Source organism: Phacochoerus africanus, chromosome 15 (genome assembly GCF_016906955.1).
Source record: "Phacochoerus africanus isolate WHEZ1 chromosome 15, ROS_Pafr_v1, whole genome shotgun sequence".
Classification (NCBI taxonomy): domain Eukaryota; kingdom Metazoa; phylum Chordata; class Mammalia; order Artiodactyla; family Suidae; genus Phacochoerus; species Phacochoerus africanus.
In genome coordinates, this window is record NC_062558.1 from 140795974 (window position 1) to 140812347 (window position 16374).

Genomic DNA, 16374 nt, shown 5'->3' on the forward strand with positions numbered 1-16374 from the left:
GTCTTTTTTTTTTAGGGCCGCACCCGCGGCACATGGAGGTTCCCAGGCTAGGGATCGACTCAGAGCTGTAGCTGCCGGTCTACACCACAGCCCCAGCCACGCCAGATCCAAGCCGTGTCTGCGACCGACACCACAGCTCACGGCAATGCTGATCCTTAACCCACAGAGCGAGGCCAGGGATGGAACTTGCATCCTCATGGCTCCTCATTGGGTCTGCTGAGCTACAGGGGGAACTCCTGTAAGCGCTTTTGTGTGCTCTCAGAGGTAACTCCTATTGTTAACCAACCGGCTTGTTCAAGACTCAAGTGACAAGGAATTCACTTCGTGCCTGATTTCACTTCCTGCTCCCCAGAAGCCACACTGCCCTCATTGCCCCCCACCCCGGAGGGGGGCGCTGGGGAGAGGCATAGGGATGGGACCGCAGAACACAGGGGCCTGGATGCCAGGCTCTCGGACAGTCCGGGGGTCTGGAGGGGGGTGGGCATGAGCAGGTGCCTGCCCCCAGCGCCTGGAAGAGAGGCTGCAGGGGCCTCACCCTGTCTGGCCCTGGGACAGTGAGACACGCCCCGGGGCCAGCCTGTGCGGACGGGGACACGGGGACACTGGCTGCAGCAGGTGGGGAGGGGAAAGCTCCCCGCCCTGAGTCGCCCCACGCTCAGCGCTGGGCCTGTGCGACCACGTCTAAAAGGCGCAGCCCCGCCCTGATCCACGGAGGGGGCTGGCGCAGGGCGGTCACAGCAGCATCTGCAGCAGAGCGGACGCCTTCACCCCGGAGCCTGTGCCCTGAGAGCAGCCACACGGCCGTCCAGAGAGGGGCCACGAGGGCCGAGGCCCCCAGGGAGAGAGCCCCTGCACTTCCTTTGTTGCAAGAAGCCCCAGAGACAGCACTGCAGCTGAGGCTCAACCGCAGATGGCCACCCAGCCCCGAGGCCACGCGCTGGGGCCGTCCCTGTCTTCCCTGGCGAGGGCCTGGCTCGCCCTGGCCGTGGGGTGGGGGGCAGGTCTGGGGACTGGCTGAGCTGCTGCCTCTGCTGAGTGCACTCCGGGACGCTCAGGTGGCAGGACAGCACCTCAGAAGCTCATGCCCTGTGCCGGGGGCTGTGCGAGGCCCCTGGGTCAGCAGGCCTCCTGGAGGCGGTGGCGGGGGGAGGCTGGTCCCCCTGCAGCCCACAGGCCCCCCACGTACGGGGCTGATCTCTGTGACCGTTTGTGGAGCAAACTCAGAGGCCGGCCCTGACACTCTCCCTCAGTGACTTCGGTGCCAGGAACGCCAGGGGCCACAGGCATCCTGGGTGGGGAAGCTTGGGCATCCCGCCAGCTGGGAGCCCCGTGTCAGGGCCCTGTGCATGGGCGGTGGGCCGGCTGCCGGCCCGGGGCACACCGGGGGCGGGAGGGAGGGCAAGGCGGGCACTGGCCCAGGGAGGGCACGGAGGGGCGCTGGCCAGGGAGGGTACTCAGGGGGCGGCGGGCCGGGGAGGGCACGGACGGGCGCTGGCCTGGGGAGGGAACGGAGGGGGTGGTGGGCCTGGGGAGGGCATGGAGGGGCGCTGTCTGGGGAGGGAACGGAGGGGGTGGTGGGCCTGGGGAGGGCACGGAGGGGCGCTGTCTGGGGAGGGAACGGAGGGGGTGGTGGGCCTGGGGAGGGCACGGAGGGGCGCTGTCTGGGGAGGGCACACGGGGCAGCGGGCCGGGGAGGGCACGGAGGGGCGCTGGCCTGGGGAGGGCACGGACGGGCGCTGTCTGGGGAGGGCACGGAGGGGGTGGTGGGCCCGGGGAGGGCAGGACGGGGGCGGCGGGCAGCTGTGCACGGCCGCTCACCAGAGGTTCACCAGGAAGACGTGCTCGATCTCCTGCAGGATCTGCAGCTCCCGGAACACGTTGCGGACCTCGTCCCGCTCGATGCACTGCTGCTTGCTCATGTACTTCATGGCGTACATCTTCTCCGTGTCCCGCTTCTGCACGATGCACACCTGGGGGCAGAGGCCGCGGGGTCGCGGGGTCGCTGGGGAGGGAGCGAGAGCCCCCCCCCCCGCCAGGCACCCTGCCCCCAGGAGGCCTGTGAGCCAGCGGCGCAGTGCTCGTCCAGCGCGGGCCACTGTCCCCATCACACGGGGCACGCTCCTCGCTGACCAAGTTCCCGCGCAGCCCAAAGCCCAGCCCTCTGGGCAGCGAACTGCCCGCTCACGAGCAACGTGGACGCTGCGGACGCGGCGCGACTTGCTTGGCAGAAGGATCAGGGCAAGGAGAGACGCGAGAAGCAGAGAGCAAGGAGAAACGCGGGCTGGGGTCCCTGGTGGCCAAGGGGCATCAGAACCCGGGCAGGGTCTCCAAGGGAAACAGGAGAGTGCCCACGTGCTGAGCGGCAGGGCCGCCCCCTTCCGAGGACGGATCACCCCAAGCCACCTCCCGTCGTTTGTCTCCAGATCCTCAAGGAGTGGAAGCCGGGGGCCTGGAGGAAGTGGAAGATTCTAGACCTCAGGTGGGCAGGAGACTGTCCCAGGGGCCTCCGCCACAGGCAAAGAGCCTGGAACCGACAGCGCATCTCAACGGGCACCAGGTCTGGGGCCAAAGCCGCTGGGTCCAACCCTCTGGGCAAAGCACGTCCCTCAGGCACGGCAGCATCTCAGAAACGAAGGCCACTTTTCCCGGGGTGGCCTTCACCGCCGAACCAGCGGCGACACACTCTCGAACCACCTCAACCCCAGCATCCTCACGGACACGGGCGAGGAAGTGCATTTGCTGACCCACCCCCTGGGATAACATTTACAAAGACTTCTAGTGACATGTGACAATTTAAAAAATGCCAAGCGAAAGGGTCAAGCTACATTACTTAATGCAAACAGCGTAGAGATGACACAGCCACGTGGGTGGAAGGCAGACTGGCGCTCAGCAAACAGAGCAGCGATGCTGTGGCGGGGGGACAAGGACACCCCCCTTTGCTTTTGTTCCTGCAGCATCATTTTGGGGACATCTGGTGGCAGACACTGGTAGAACCCCCAGTTCCAGGCCTGCTCTCGGGGTGAGGCGCCCCAGGTTCCTGAACACCCCACGTCACCCCAGCACAGCAGCCTCGTGGGCACAGGCGTGGTTTCGAGGTAACTCCTTGCTCACCCCCATGCGGTCCACAGGCCCCGAGAGGCGCAGCTTGCAGGTGGCACCCATGGGCACAGAGGGTCTTTCACTGTCACGGCTAAGCTTCTGCACACCTCCAAGTCTGCCCAGCCTCTGCCTGGAAACTGCCCATGGGCGCAAACCCCACCAGGGGCCACATGGACCACCAAGACGCCCATGAAGCTCTGCCGAAATCTGCCTCGCCTGGGCCGACCTCCCTGGACGGCCCCAGCCCAGGTACGCGGGGGGTGGCCCGAGGCCTGCGTCCCTTCGTGCCTCCAAGGACGTCCTTGACACTGTGAGAGTTGAGGCCCCTCCTGCCACAGGGTGGGCGCAGAGGGAGCCCTGAAGTGAGGGCCAGTGGAGCAGTTCTGACGTCCTGCTGCATATCCCTCCCCAGCCAGCGGGCCCTGCCTCCTGGGCCTGTCTGCTCCTCACTGGCCCGCTGGTGGCCTCTGAACGCAGCCGACCCTCTGTTTCCCCATCTGGCTCGTGAGCTCGCAGGGGTCAGTGAGTAGCCGCGGGTGAGAGCCCTTTGCAAACGGCCGGCAGTCAGGGTCAAGGGCAAGCCTGTGCCAACAAGCCCTTTCTGTGGCCAGTGATGCCCAAGGATGTCCCCAGACCCTGTGCACATGTGACCTCACCACAAAAGGGACTCTGCACGTGTGGGTGGCCGGGGATCTCCAGGCGGGATGCGGCCCTGGAAAGTCCAGGGAGCACAGGGTCCCCGCCGGGGAGGCACCGCAACGAAATGCCTCAGGCTGTGCAGCTCGAACAGACACCACTTCTCTTGTGTTCTCTGGAGGCCGGAGGTCCGCAGTCAGGGTGCGGCAGATCTGGTCCCTGGCAAGGGCTCTTCCTGGCTTGCAGGGGGCGCCTGGCTGCGTCCTCAGGGGGCCTCTTCTTGGCGCGAGCGCGAGCCAGCCCTGGTCTGTGGCTCTTCTTGCAAGGACTCCACCCCGTCTCGAGTTCCCATCCCCACGGTCACCAACACCATCTCCCTGGGGGCTGGGCTGCAACAGGGAATCTGGGGACGCAACCCAGCCCACGGCAGCAGGAAACGTGACGACTGGAGGGGGTGCAGCTCCGGGAGCCGGGAGTGGCTGGCAGGCTCCCCACACTGGCCTCCGAGCGAGCGTGGCCTCCAGGCACCTGGATTTCAGCCCCGGCCTGCGGCCTCCAAGTGGCAGGAGTGTGTGTCGTTTTGAGCCACCAGGTGTGTGGTCACTGGTGACAGCAGCCACAGGAAACGAATGCAGTCCACTCAGCGCCCCGGCCACCCCTGCCTCGAACCACGGCCCTCCCGCTGCCAGGGCTGCTCTGGGCCGTGAGGGGCAGCTGGTCACCGAGGTCACCAATTAAAAGCCAATCACCTGCTTGTCACATCCGCTCTCCAAATGCCTTCTCGGGATTTCTGAGCTGGTGGCAGAGTTGGGGTTGGGGGGGTACTGGGCTCCTCCCGGCCCCACTGGCTGAGGATCTGAGGCGCTGAGGAAGGGAGCCGGTCGCAGGGCCCCAGGGGACAGGTGGGCTGCCCTTTGGGGATTCCTAGCCAAGGTCATGAGGAAGAACCCCAGAGCTTCGGCCCCCAAAGCCTGCCTGGGGCCCCTGGGAGGCCTGAGGGCCAGTGCCTGCCCTTGGGGGGGCCATCCCAGCTCCCTGGTGACCCCATCACGTGGCAGGAAGAATTACACCTCAGAAAAAGGCCCTCAGGCCCTTATAAGAGCAGAATTCCAGCCTCCCCCCCCCCCCCATCCTGGGCCTGGAGCTGGGAGACCTGGCTACCTCGGTGCTGGGTGCCTGGGGCTACCTTTGTAGACTGCCGCCCAGGCATGAACATGGGCCTGTTATGTAGACACCAGCCAGAAATAGAAGTAAAATTCTGCCACTGCTGAGACTCGAGGCCACGGGCTCCCTCCCCTCTAGAGCCCCGATGCGGAAGCTCCACCTCCCTGAACACGAGACCCACTCTGACTGCACAGACCGGCCAGTGCCAGGCAGGGGACGCTGCTGTCGGGAGGAGGGTGCCAGCCTTCCCAGGGCTGTGGGCGCAGCTGGGCGGCACCTGCCTCGTCAAGAGGAACTCAAGGCAGCTACAACGCAGCTCTGTGTCTGAGTTTCCAGTTGCAGTAAAATTCTGGAAGAGGAAGTCCCCCCCGCCACCCCATGTGCCCACCCTGTGGCCTGATGACAGAGGGGCGGGCCATCCAGGGGCTGGGGTTTGGTCCAGAGGGAGCTGCTGGGCTGGCCTCGGCCTGAGAATCACCTGCGTTGCCAGGACAGGCGGGGCCGCCTGCTGGGTCCCCACCTGCCCAAAGGCCAGGAGCCCCTGCAGGCGCCCGGGGCTGCCCCACGGAGAGGACAGCAGGAAGCCCGGAGGTGTGCCGCCCACGTCCCCAAGGCTGCCCCACGACAGCGACTTTTTTCCCTGAGCTTCCCACGTTCAGAGGATCACTTTTACCTTGACTGTTTTGAAAGCCCGTCGAAAGTTTCGCAGCGGAAGGAAGTGCGCGCAGCGGCGGGCCAGCAGCCAACCCCAGGGGCAGGCCCAGGGCCCTTCTCGGGCTGGGGTCCACTCTGCCCCGAAGAGCTGCCCTCCCTCTGGGTCCCAGCTGCACAGAGCAGCCGCGGTCTCCGAGCAAGTGCACGGCATCGAGTGGGCTGGCGGGGGACCCCGAGCACCGCGGACGCGCTCACCCTGCACACAAGTCGGGGGAGGGAGATGCCTCGGGCCCGGCACGCGGCCCTGGCCTCCCTCCCGCCTGGCTGCCCTGCACACACCCAGGGCCACGGTGGCCGGGCCTGGACACAGCTCCGGAAGGTTCCTTCTGTCTCCTGCCCGGGAGGGGACGTGGAGGCAACGTGGGCTCTGAGGGCACCGGCACCCAGGGGCCCTGCGGGCCAGAGGGAGGCCCGGGGCGGAGCAGGGCAGGACCGGGTCTGCTGGATCCTTGGGCTCTGCGCTGTGCAATGTGCTCAGTTGGACTTGAATTACAGCCGATAACCCATGAAGGCAGAAGCCAAATCTTGCCCCCTCGGGTCTCTGGGGGCACAGAGGGCAGCAACAGGTGGGTGCCCAGGAGGGTCCTGGAGCTGAGAGAGCTGCGCATCCTGTGGCACAGCTGTCGGGAGGGAGGGAAGGCCCCGCCTGGCTCCTCTGGGGACTCAGGCTGCCCTGGGCTGAGCTGGTCTGTGAATGTGCCTCCGGGGCTGGGTGTTCGGAGCCCGCTGGTCACCGACACACAGCCTCCCAGGGACGGTCCCCGCTGCCCCATCTGTCTTCCGAGTCACGGTCATTCTGCGGCCATGCAGGCCTTGGCCAGCCCGCCCCTCACTGCCTTGTCTGTGCTGGGAAAGCTCGGCGCGGCCTGGCCAGCAGCACGAGCAGGGGTCAGCAGGTGCTCAGCTCCCGGGACCTGGGACACGAAGGTCTCTGCTCTCCTGGGCGGCCTCTGGATCTCAGGGAGGACCGCGTCCTTTGTGTCCTCCTTGGGGACGCCTCTGTGTCCACGGCTGCGTCACAAAAGGCTCACTGGCTTAGAGCCACACTAAAATGGGTATCCACGTAAAGATTTAACTTTTATCCACCAAAGATTATCCCAGCTCACGTGAACGTGAAAAACACTTGGATAGTTCCTATATTTCTGAGTTTTAGAAGTACTCAGTTTACTAAGTGTTTATTTTTATTTTTTATTTCTATTTATCGTCTTTTGTCTTTTTAGGGCCGCACCTGCGGCACATGGAGGTTCCCAGGCTCGGGGTCGGATCGGAGCTGTAACCGCCGGCCTCCGCCAGAGCCACAGCCACGCGGGATCCAGGCCACGTCTGCGACGGACACCGCAGCTCACGGCAACGCCGGATCCTTGACCCACTGAGCGAGGCCAGGGATCGAACCCACAACCTCATGCTTCCTAGTCGGTTTCCACTGCGCCCCGACGGGAGCTCCTTTCGTGCTTATTTTCTATCCCTAGGATTAGCCGCGACCCTCTTCGCATCCGCTTTTTGATTTAATCTTCCCATCGTGAGACACACAGAGCGTATTCATCAAAAAGAGATCACAGGAGTTCCCGCCAAGGCACAGTGAGTTAGGAATCCGATTGCTGTGTCTCAGGCGTGGGGTCGACCCCCCGCCTGGGAACTTCCATATGCTGCAGGTGCAGCCAAAAAAATAAACAAAAAAAAGAGAGAGAGAGGTCCTAAAAGGTTTTTATTCACCTTTTGAGTAATAATTTGCCTAGAAAACAAAGATTCTGTGTCTTATCCAAACATGTCTTTATCAGGTCTTGGATTTCTTAGGAAACTGAGTCTTCTCAACATTGAAGGAAGGAAGTGTTCTTATTTCTCAGGTATGTGACTTCCTGTATTTGCCTTGAAAATCTTTGTCACTTTGGATCAATGGTTACATATTGTTTCACCGTGACCTGCAATCTTGTTTAAGCATGCTTTCAACCTCTTGACGTTTTTTCCAAACTTCCCAAAAGAAAATCTGAAATAAAATATTTTTGACCTCAAACTGACTTTGGGATTTTCAAGAGGGCCCTTGAAGAATGTCAAAATATTTGTTATCTTGCCTTCTATTGATTTATTTATTCATTTAGTCTTTCTAGGGCCCGACACACAGCATATGGAGGTTCCCAGGCTAGGGGTCTAATTGGAGCCGTAGCTGCCAGCCTACACCGCAGCCACAGCAACGCCAGATCCAAGCTGCATCTGTGACCTACACTACAGCTCACGGCAACACCAGATCCTTAACCCACTAAGCGAGACCAGGGACCAAACCTGAGTCTTCATGGATGCTAGCCAGATTCGTTTCTGCTGAGCCACAACGGGAACTCTTTTTTTTTTAATCTTGCCTTTTAAAAATAGAGCTATTAAACTGATTATGCTTAGTTGACGTGTTAAATTACATAGGAAACACTATCAGAGAGAAACCAATAACTGAAATAACTCATTTATAAATCTCTAAATCATATTTGTGTGGATAGATGTGTTTCCAAAATGATAAAAAATGGCCAGAAATTTTTCAATGTCCTCACTGTCTATATAATCAGTCATAATTCTAATTATTATCTTAAAATGTAACGTGCCTCAGAAACAGCCACATTTCTGTGTTAACTGTCCCCTTTTTGCAATAACCTCATCAGCTCTTTGACCCAGGCTATTTTTCAGTCTTTCGTCACGTACGGAGTGTTACTGCTTTTTACTCGGATGGTTGCCTGAAAGCTTTTACAACCCGCCCCACACAAACGTGCCTCATCTTCCAAAAGCTCCCAGAAAGGACTCCGGCAAAGGACCCCGGATACAGGTTTCTGGTAACTTGAAGTCATGTCGCTTAACTAGATCCTGAACTCCTCGTGGGAAAGCGGATCAGTCCAAGGTCAAGCTCAACAATTAATCACTGATGAACCCATGAAGACAGCGAATCGCTTTTATGACTTCTCGTTTGAGGCTCTGCTGGGTCTGCTTCGTCTGGCAGCTTCGGAAATTCTCTTTCTCTTGAGCCATCAGAGCTTACAGAAATCTGGCAAATTACCCCTTTGTAGACAGAACCGGGACGCTCATCTCCTCTGCCGTCCTGACCCTCCCCAGTTCCGAAACGCTCGGTAAATACTCGCTTCTCAAGTCCATGTGTTATCACATCGGGTCGACGAGAACACGCCTTGTCACAGGAGGCGCTTTAAATCATTAGCTATGTTACCAAGACTGGGACTGGAACGTCACAGCTTAAAATGACACACAGGGAGTCCCCATCGTGGCGCAGCGGAAACCAGGCCGACTAGGAGCCATGAGGTTTCGGGCTCGGTCCCTGGCCTCGCTCAGCGGGTGAAGGATCCGGCGTTGCCCTGAGCTGTGGTGGAGGTCGCAGACGCGGCTCGGATCTGGCGTGGCTGTGGCTCTGGCGTAGGCCGGTGGCTACAGCTCCGATTCGACCCCTAGCCTGGGAACCTCCATATGCCTCGGGTACGGCCCTAAAAAGACAAACAGAATAAGTACATAAAATAAAATAAAATGACATTCCTGGAATCAAGTGGGTCTAGGCATCTCCCCATAAGAATCTCTGACACAAGCAGTTTCATTGCACAGCTGCTTGGCCAACGATCATTTTGCCAAAGAAGAGAAAACAATGAAAATAAAACAGATGTTGAAAGGGACTTAAGAAAACATGAAAATTAATAAAAATGTTTCAAGATTTTACTGTGAAATGAAAATACCGAAACTACGTCGACGCATTTAAACGTGTGTAGACTCATGGTGACAGGTGTATCTGGTTACGTCTTGGAGAAAAGGGGGGCGACGCCCCTTCTCAGAGCTGACTGCACACAACTCAGGGTCTACCTGACCTGAGCCGGAGGTCGGTTCCTCGCGCATTGAACAGCCCGCTCTCCGTCTCCTCCTCGACGTCCCCGGACGTGAAGCGAACAGTGGGAGGTGCCACTCTTTCTTTACTGACGCACGGAACTCGTCTAACTGGTACCCGCTGGGCCGCACCGAAATGCCCATCGCCTGACCAGACCTGGCGTGCCATGCCACCACCTAAGCCGGATCCCGGCCAAACACCGGCCTTCCGCCTGTGCCATGGGTCCCACCATCCGACAGCAAAAAGGTTTCATCTTTTCCGGGAAACATGGACCACTGGGAATCACGTGACCACGGTTTTAGGGGAAGAGGAGGAGCTGGGGTCTCCTTTTCCCGCCAGTGTCTAACCCCGCAGGTCCGTTTGGGGAAGACGGAATGAGACAGCGTTTCTAAATCAGCTACAGCATCGATAATTAATGCCTCCGAGACTATGACTCACTCCCCGCCTTTTTTACGTTTGCTGCAGTTTGGGAAACTTTGGGTTTGCCCGGGTAGGAGGGACAGCTGTGCCCGCGCGGGATTTGCCGCCTGACGTGTGGTTTCTTGCACTTAGTGAGCTGCCTCTTACGGCACTGAAACCCCACTGCCAAAGCCCGTCGTCAACCAGGTATTTTAACCCTCACAGCCCATGAGATGGGCAGGGGAACTGCTTGGCACACGGATGTTTATGGAGAAAATACCAGGCCTTCAGCCAGGTGTGACCGGAAACCAGGGCGGACTGTACAGACGAGGTGACGCAGGGCGAAGCTCAGGCCTGGGACCGGCCTCCGGGCTTCCCGACTGTGCACAAGGAAAGGCCCCTTCTTGGCCGGCCCGGGGACCTCAGGGACATCGAGAAGAGAGGAATTCATGCAAATTCAAGAGCACCGAAAGCACAGGCTGGTGACACATTGCTGATGTGGCCTTTTGGCCTCGAGAGCCTTTTAAAAGTCTAATCTGGAACTCCGTACAAAAGTTCCAGCAAAGTGGACTTGAAAGAACCCACGTGGAGCTCCTGCCGTGGCGCAGTGGGTAAAGAAGCTGACTGCAGAGGTGCGGGTTCCAGCCCCGGCCTGGAGCAGTGGGTTAAAGGATCCAGCATAGGTCACCGCTAGGGCTCAGGTTCAAGCCCTGGCCAGGACACTTCCAAAGGCGGCGTGTGCAGCCCTCAAATTGTTTTAAAAAGAAGAACCTACGCGTTTGCTCTCTCTGTACTTCTGTCGATAACAGGCCAAGTTAAACGAGACGGGACTTATTCTGCAAGCAAGTCAGCCTTTGAGTATCCTTAAGAGGAACGGGGTGACTGAGGGAGAACCGTTTCAGTGAAAGCACAGCCCGCCCTGTGGGTGTCGAGCTGCCACATCTCTGTCAGTAAGTAGCATTTCCAATCTCTCCACGCTTCAGACTTGGAATCACGAAACGTGAAAAACTGCCCTACCAGCTGAAGCTGGACAGCGTGGTATAATCAGAAAAGGCACTGCAGATGACGCGTGGGCAGCCGCCGTGCCCACGGTGGGGGCCGCTCAGAGACCCCAGTGCCCTCACCAGACACCCCCTCAGGCCAGGGCACCAGGGCACCCGGACTGCCAGCCCGCCTGCGCCCGCCCTCCCGACGCCTCAGGGTGACCGACTCTGGACTCAGACCCAGGCTGGGAGTTCGCCCCAACCATCCACCCCCTGCTTTGCTCTTGTTTCCATAGAAACGCTGCCTATAAACACCGATGGCTCAGACCTCACTCACTTTGGTGGGGGCTCCACCCCCAGCGCCGCCTCCGAAAGTGACAAGGCTGTTAACGAAACCGACCTGCTCTCGGGACTCAGAATGGGTTTGCTGGCGCTCTGCTCCGGGCTGTGACACTTCCTGGGGACGGCAGGCCAGGCCGAGAGAATTCCGTGCAGACGCACCTGTTAAGACACTTCTCATCCTTCAGCCCCCACCCCCGGGCCCCCCGCGGGCTCCGGGTACCTTCCTGGCTGCCACACTGTCCAGCTCCGGCAGAAACGGTCGGCCTTCGCCTCCTCCCTGGGTCTCCGTTTCCGGACGAGGCCCGGGTCACGGAGAACTCACACTCAGCCCGTATGCACACTTTTCTCCTGCTCACCTGCCTCGAGTCACCTCACCGCTCAGTCCCGCTGAGAACCCGGAGAGGAGCCGCGAAACCGGCCTCCCCCACAGCCCCCAGGAGCACCCGCCCCAGTCAGCTCGCGTTCGGACTCGGCCCCAGCTGGTGGGAGGCGGCACCTCCTCCGTCTGAAGCCCCTGGTCACGGGGCTTTGTCTTGGCCGCTCAGGACGTATCTTCCGAGGCAGCCTGGCCGCCAGAACACCTGCTCCCTCCAGGCGTCTGTGACAGGAACGGCGGGCACCAGCCTCCGCCCGGCTGAATGCCCGCCCCCCCCCCTGCAAGTGGCCCTCCCTCTGAAGGCCTGGCCTCCCGACCCCCTTCATCAGCATCCAGCCCAGGCCCAGGGTGGGCAGCGTGGTCCCAGGCTGGCCCCAGAGCGGCTCTCGGAGGCCCAGGGCTGGGACATCACAATTGTTTGGGCCGGTGCCGGGTCCCCCTTAGAGTCCAGCGCATCAAGCGCTCTCTGAGGGGCGGCTGGAAAGGGCTTTGGGCAGCCAGCGGCCCAGCTGGAAAAGCAGGACCAGACCCGGCCCTGCGGCTCCAATTCGCGGCGGTTTGAAGAGCCCGGGTTAGTTGAACGCTGTTGACGGGGTTTGCAGATTCAGGGATTCACCGCCAAGCGCGTATTCTTTCCAAGTCATTTTTTTTTCTTCAGAAACCAAACGCCTGACCAGAGGTACAAAAGCCTCTGAAATATAATGAAACCACTTCCTGGTCCCGCCCGGCAGCCTCTGGACCCTGAGAGCCTGAGGCAGGGCCCCCGTCGGCAGGAGCTGGATGGCTCCCCAGGGGCAGAGGGCCACCTCACGCCCATCGTCCTTCCTGTTGGGTCGGTCCTGCCTCCGGGCCCCTTGCGTTTGAACAGCCCCAGAGGGCCTGGGATGGGCCCGCACAGCTGCGCGTGGTATCTGTGTGGGGTCCTGCCGAGCCCGGGTCCGGCTATCTGTGGACACCGACCCCGGCCACCCCAGGCCGCTGAACAGCGCACGCGGATGGGCGGGCTGGACCCCCTCCCAGGCGGGACTTCAGGAAACCACCCCTCTCCCTTCACAGCCGGGGGCACAAGCGGCAAAGCCACTGGGGCCTCTGACCCTCTGGGCTGAATCGTGGAGGAGGGTCTGAGCTCCTCAAAGACCACCCTCCTCCGTGAGGGGAGCTCTGAAGGAGAGGGGGAGGCCCGCCTGCCAGCCCAGCTCAGGTGAGCATGCAGCACCCCCACAGCAAACCCCCCAGGGCAGAGAAGACCCCCCCCCCCCGCCCCGAGCCCAGCAGACACCTCAGGGTACAGCGGATCCTCTGAGCACAGCAGACGCTGCACTGTGGACCCCAGGCACCGTGGACCAGGCCCCCCAGCCAGCAGGCCCCACCCCAGGCACTGTGGACCAGGCCCCCAGCACAGCAGGCCCCGCCCCAGGCACCGTGGATCAGGCCCCCAGCACAGCAGGCCCCGCCCCAGGCACCGTGGACCAGGCCCCCAGCATAGCAGGCCCCGCCCCAGGCACCGTGGACCAGGCCCCCCAGGAAGCAGGCCCCGCCCCAGGCACCTTGCAGCAGGCCCACAGCACAGCAGGCCCCGCCCCAGGCACCGTGGACCAGGCCCCCAGCACAGCAGGCCCCGCCCCAGGCACCGTGGACCAGGCCCCCCAGCCAGCAGGCCCCCACCCCAGGCACCGTGGACCAGGCCCCCAGCACAGCAGGCCCCGCCCCAGGCACCGTGGACCAGGCCCCCCAGCCAGCAGGCCCCCACCCCAGGCACCGTGGACCAGGCCCCCCAGCACAGCAGGCCCCGCCCCAGGCACCGTGGACCAGGCCCCCCAGCACAGCAGGACCCGCCCCAGGCACCATGGACCAGGCCCCCCAGCACAGCAGGCCCCGCCCCAGGCACCGTGGACCAGGCCCCCCAGCCAGCAGGCCCCCACCCCAGGCACCGTGGACCAGGCCCCCAGCACAGCAGGCCCCGCCCCAGGCACCGTGGACCAGGCCCCCCAGCCAGCAGGCCCCCACCCCAGGCACCGTGGACCAGGCCCCCCAGCACAGCAGGCCCCGCCCCAGGCACCGTGGACCAGGCCCCCAGCACAGCAGGCCCCGCCCCAGGCACCGTGGACCAGGCCCCCCAGCCAGCAGGCCCCCACCCCAGGCACCGTGGACCAGGCCCCCCAGCCAGCAGGCCCCCACCCCAGGCACCGTGGACCAGGCCCCCAGCACAGCAGGCCCCGCCCCAGGCACCGTGGACCAGGCCCCCAGCACAGCAGGCCCCGCCCCAGGCACCGTGGACCAGGCCCCGAGCATAGCAGGCCCCGTCCCAGGCACCGTGGACCAGGCCCCCCAGCAAGAAGGCCACACCCCAGGCACAGTAGACCTCTCCCCTCAGCACGGCAGGCCCCACCCCAGGCACCGTGGACCACGCCCCCCAGCACAGCAGCCTTGCACCCTCCAGGCCCCGCACAGGGAGGCCCACAGCCCTGAGAGGCTGGGCCATCGGCTCCCTCTTGGCGGTTGTGACGTCGCCCCCCACTCCGCGACAGCTGGCATCCCCCGGGGTGCGTGTGCACACCAGGACACTGGAGGGCCTTAAACCCCGCAGGTCTTCCCAGGCTGCGGGTCTTACTCAGACTAGGGACATGGTGGGTGTGTGGTATTTTAATCGTTAAGAAACATAAGGTATTTATAGCACAGAACACGACATTCCGAAAATCTTTCAGAGGATGTAGGAGCCTCAAAGAAACTTTGGCTTGAAGCAGGCTGCTCCGGGCCGTCCCCAGGCCCCGCCCTCACACCTCTGCAGGGACCCTCGCTCCCTTGGGCCAGCTGGAGAGGAGGCCAGGCCCTGGCCTGCGTCACCCCCCACCCCTCCCGCTCAGGGACCAGGGTTGAGGTCCCCAACCCAGGTCTCAGCCCCCAGCTTCAAGGCTGGCTGTGGAGTCGGAAGGGGGGGCAGGGAGACAGGTGGACAGGGACTGAAAGGCCCTGGACACATGCCTCAACGCAGGACTCGCTGCCCAGAGGGGGACCCCAGGAGGTCCCAGCTCCTTGTCGGCCCCAGGCCGCGCTCGTCTCTGCAGAGGCTGGATGTCCACACACCCGGATACTACAGCGGGGCCTTCCCAGAGTCGGAAACCAGCAGCTTCACACCTGCCCTGGGCTGAGCTGTCAGGGCCTCATCTGTGCCACAGAGAACTCAGCCTTGGGGCCCTTTGTCCAGCTTGGAACCTGGATAGACACTCAGAGCCCCCCAGCCCCCCGAGGCCGTGAGGGACCAGAGCCCCACTGGGCCCCCTCCTGCAGGCGTCTGGCTGCCCCGACACTGGGACCCCCATCCAGACCCCGCGGCCAGGAGAGCTGGGGCCGGTCCCCCGTGGCCCGTGCAGGAAGGAGGAGGCCGCCCCGCCACCAGCAGGCAACAGCAACAGCCCAGCTCCCCGGACCTGCCCATGTCTCCAACAGACCAGCCCCCACGGAGTGGGGAGCCTGCCTGGTCTCCGGGCATCTCCGGGCGTCTCCGGGCGTCTCCGGGTGCCCAAGGCTGGCACAGAGTGACGACTACCCAGTAAGCGCCGGGAGCAGAAAGGCCCCAGCACCAGCCAGGGAACCTCCTTTCCAGGCCGAAGGAAAAGGTGTGACGGACCCCACCCCAGAGGCCCCCCAAGACGCTCGGCGAGCCCACCGCAGGCAGCGCGTGGCCACACGGGCCCCTTGTCTGCTGACAGGTCACGGGCCCGCTGTCTGTGTGCCGGGCAGGGGGCCCGGGGCCTTCCTTCTTTTGTCATCTCTCGCCCAGCACGCCTGGGGGCGGCCTCCTACAGCTCCATCTGGCAGGTGAGGGGACAGGACCAGAGCACCCTGGGCCCCATGCAGCCCCGTGCCAACCAGCGGCAGGGCCCAGAGTCACGGCCAAAACTGAGACAGAGTCGCCTCTGCCTGCAGAGGCTCTGGATCCGCAGAATCCAAACAAGCAGTGGAAAACTACACCAACCGCAGAAAAGTCAGTAAAAACAGGTGGTCGTGAAATCATACGGAGAGCCTTCGCACAAGCAAACCAACCCCACTTTGAAGATTTAATGAAAGAAGGGTTCCCGTCGTGGCTCGGTGGTAACGAACCTGACTAGAATCCGTGAGGACGCGGGTTCGATCCCTGGCCTCGCTCGGTGGGTTAAGGATCTGGCGTTGCCGTGAGCTGTGGTGCGGGTCCAAGACGCCGCTCTGATCCTGCGTGGCTGTGGCTGTGGTGTAGGCCGGCAGCTGCAGCTCCAATTCGACCCCTAGCCTGGGAACCTCCACATGCTGTGGGCACGGCCCTGAAAAAAAAAAAAAAAATTTGATGAAAGAGAAAATGCTTTTATAAAAGCAAAATAAGTAAAATACGGCAACAAAACCCTCGTGAGGGAAAAGGTGACACTCTCTGGAAGGGTGACACTCACCGCGTCCCTTGGGCAGAGGGGCGGCACCACGGCCGCCAAGCAAACCCTTCCCACGCGGCTTCCTAACCTCAACACGCGGGGCCCAGTGAAAATACCAGCAGGGGTTTTCCTGAGCTGACAGCTCAGTCATCCAGTTCACAGGGAAAGACAATCAGACAAAAATCACCCAGGGGGAAAAAACAAAAAAACCCAAAAACCTTCAAAGGAGCAAGGCTGGAACGTGAGCCCTGACGGGTACTAGAACACGTGACATAAACTTCCAGGAAAAAAGGTGTGGTCCTACAGCCGAACAGCAGGTGAGCCAGCAGAAGAGACAAGAAAATCCAGGAATAGACCCAAGCGCACGGGGACATGTAGCGTGTGACAAAGGAGCGTCTCAAAGGC

The 16374-nt window shown here is 61.9% G+C and overlaps 1 protein-coding gene across 1 annotated transcript in view; it reads right to left on the reverse strand.

Annotated features, from left to right (window-relative positions):
* Window positions 1–16374, reverse strand: part of STK32C (serine/threonine kinase 32C) — a 79487-nt gene that overhangs the window by 11461 nt on the left and 51652 nt on the right. Inside the window, exon 3 of the mRNA XM_047762172.1 lies at window positions 1819–1970. Within this exon, the coding sequence (XP_047618128.1) occupies window positions 1819–1970 (152 nt within the window). The remainder of the gene's footprint in view (window positions 1–1818; window positions 1971–16374) is intronic.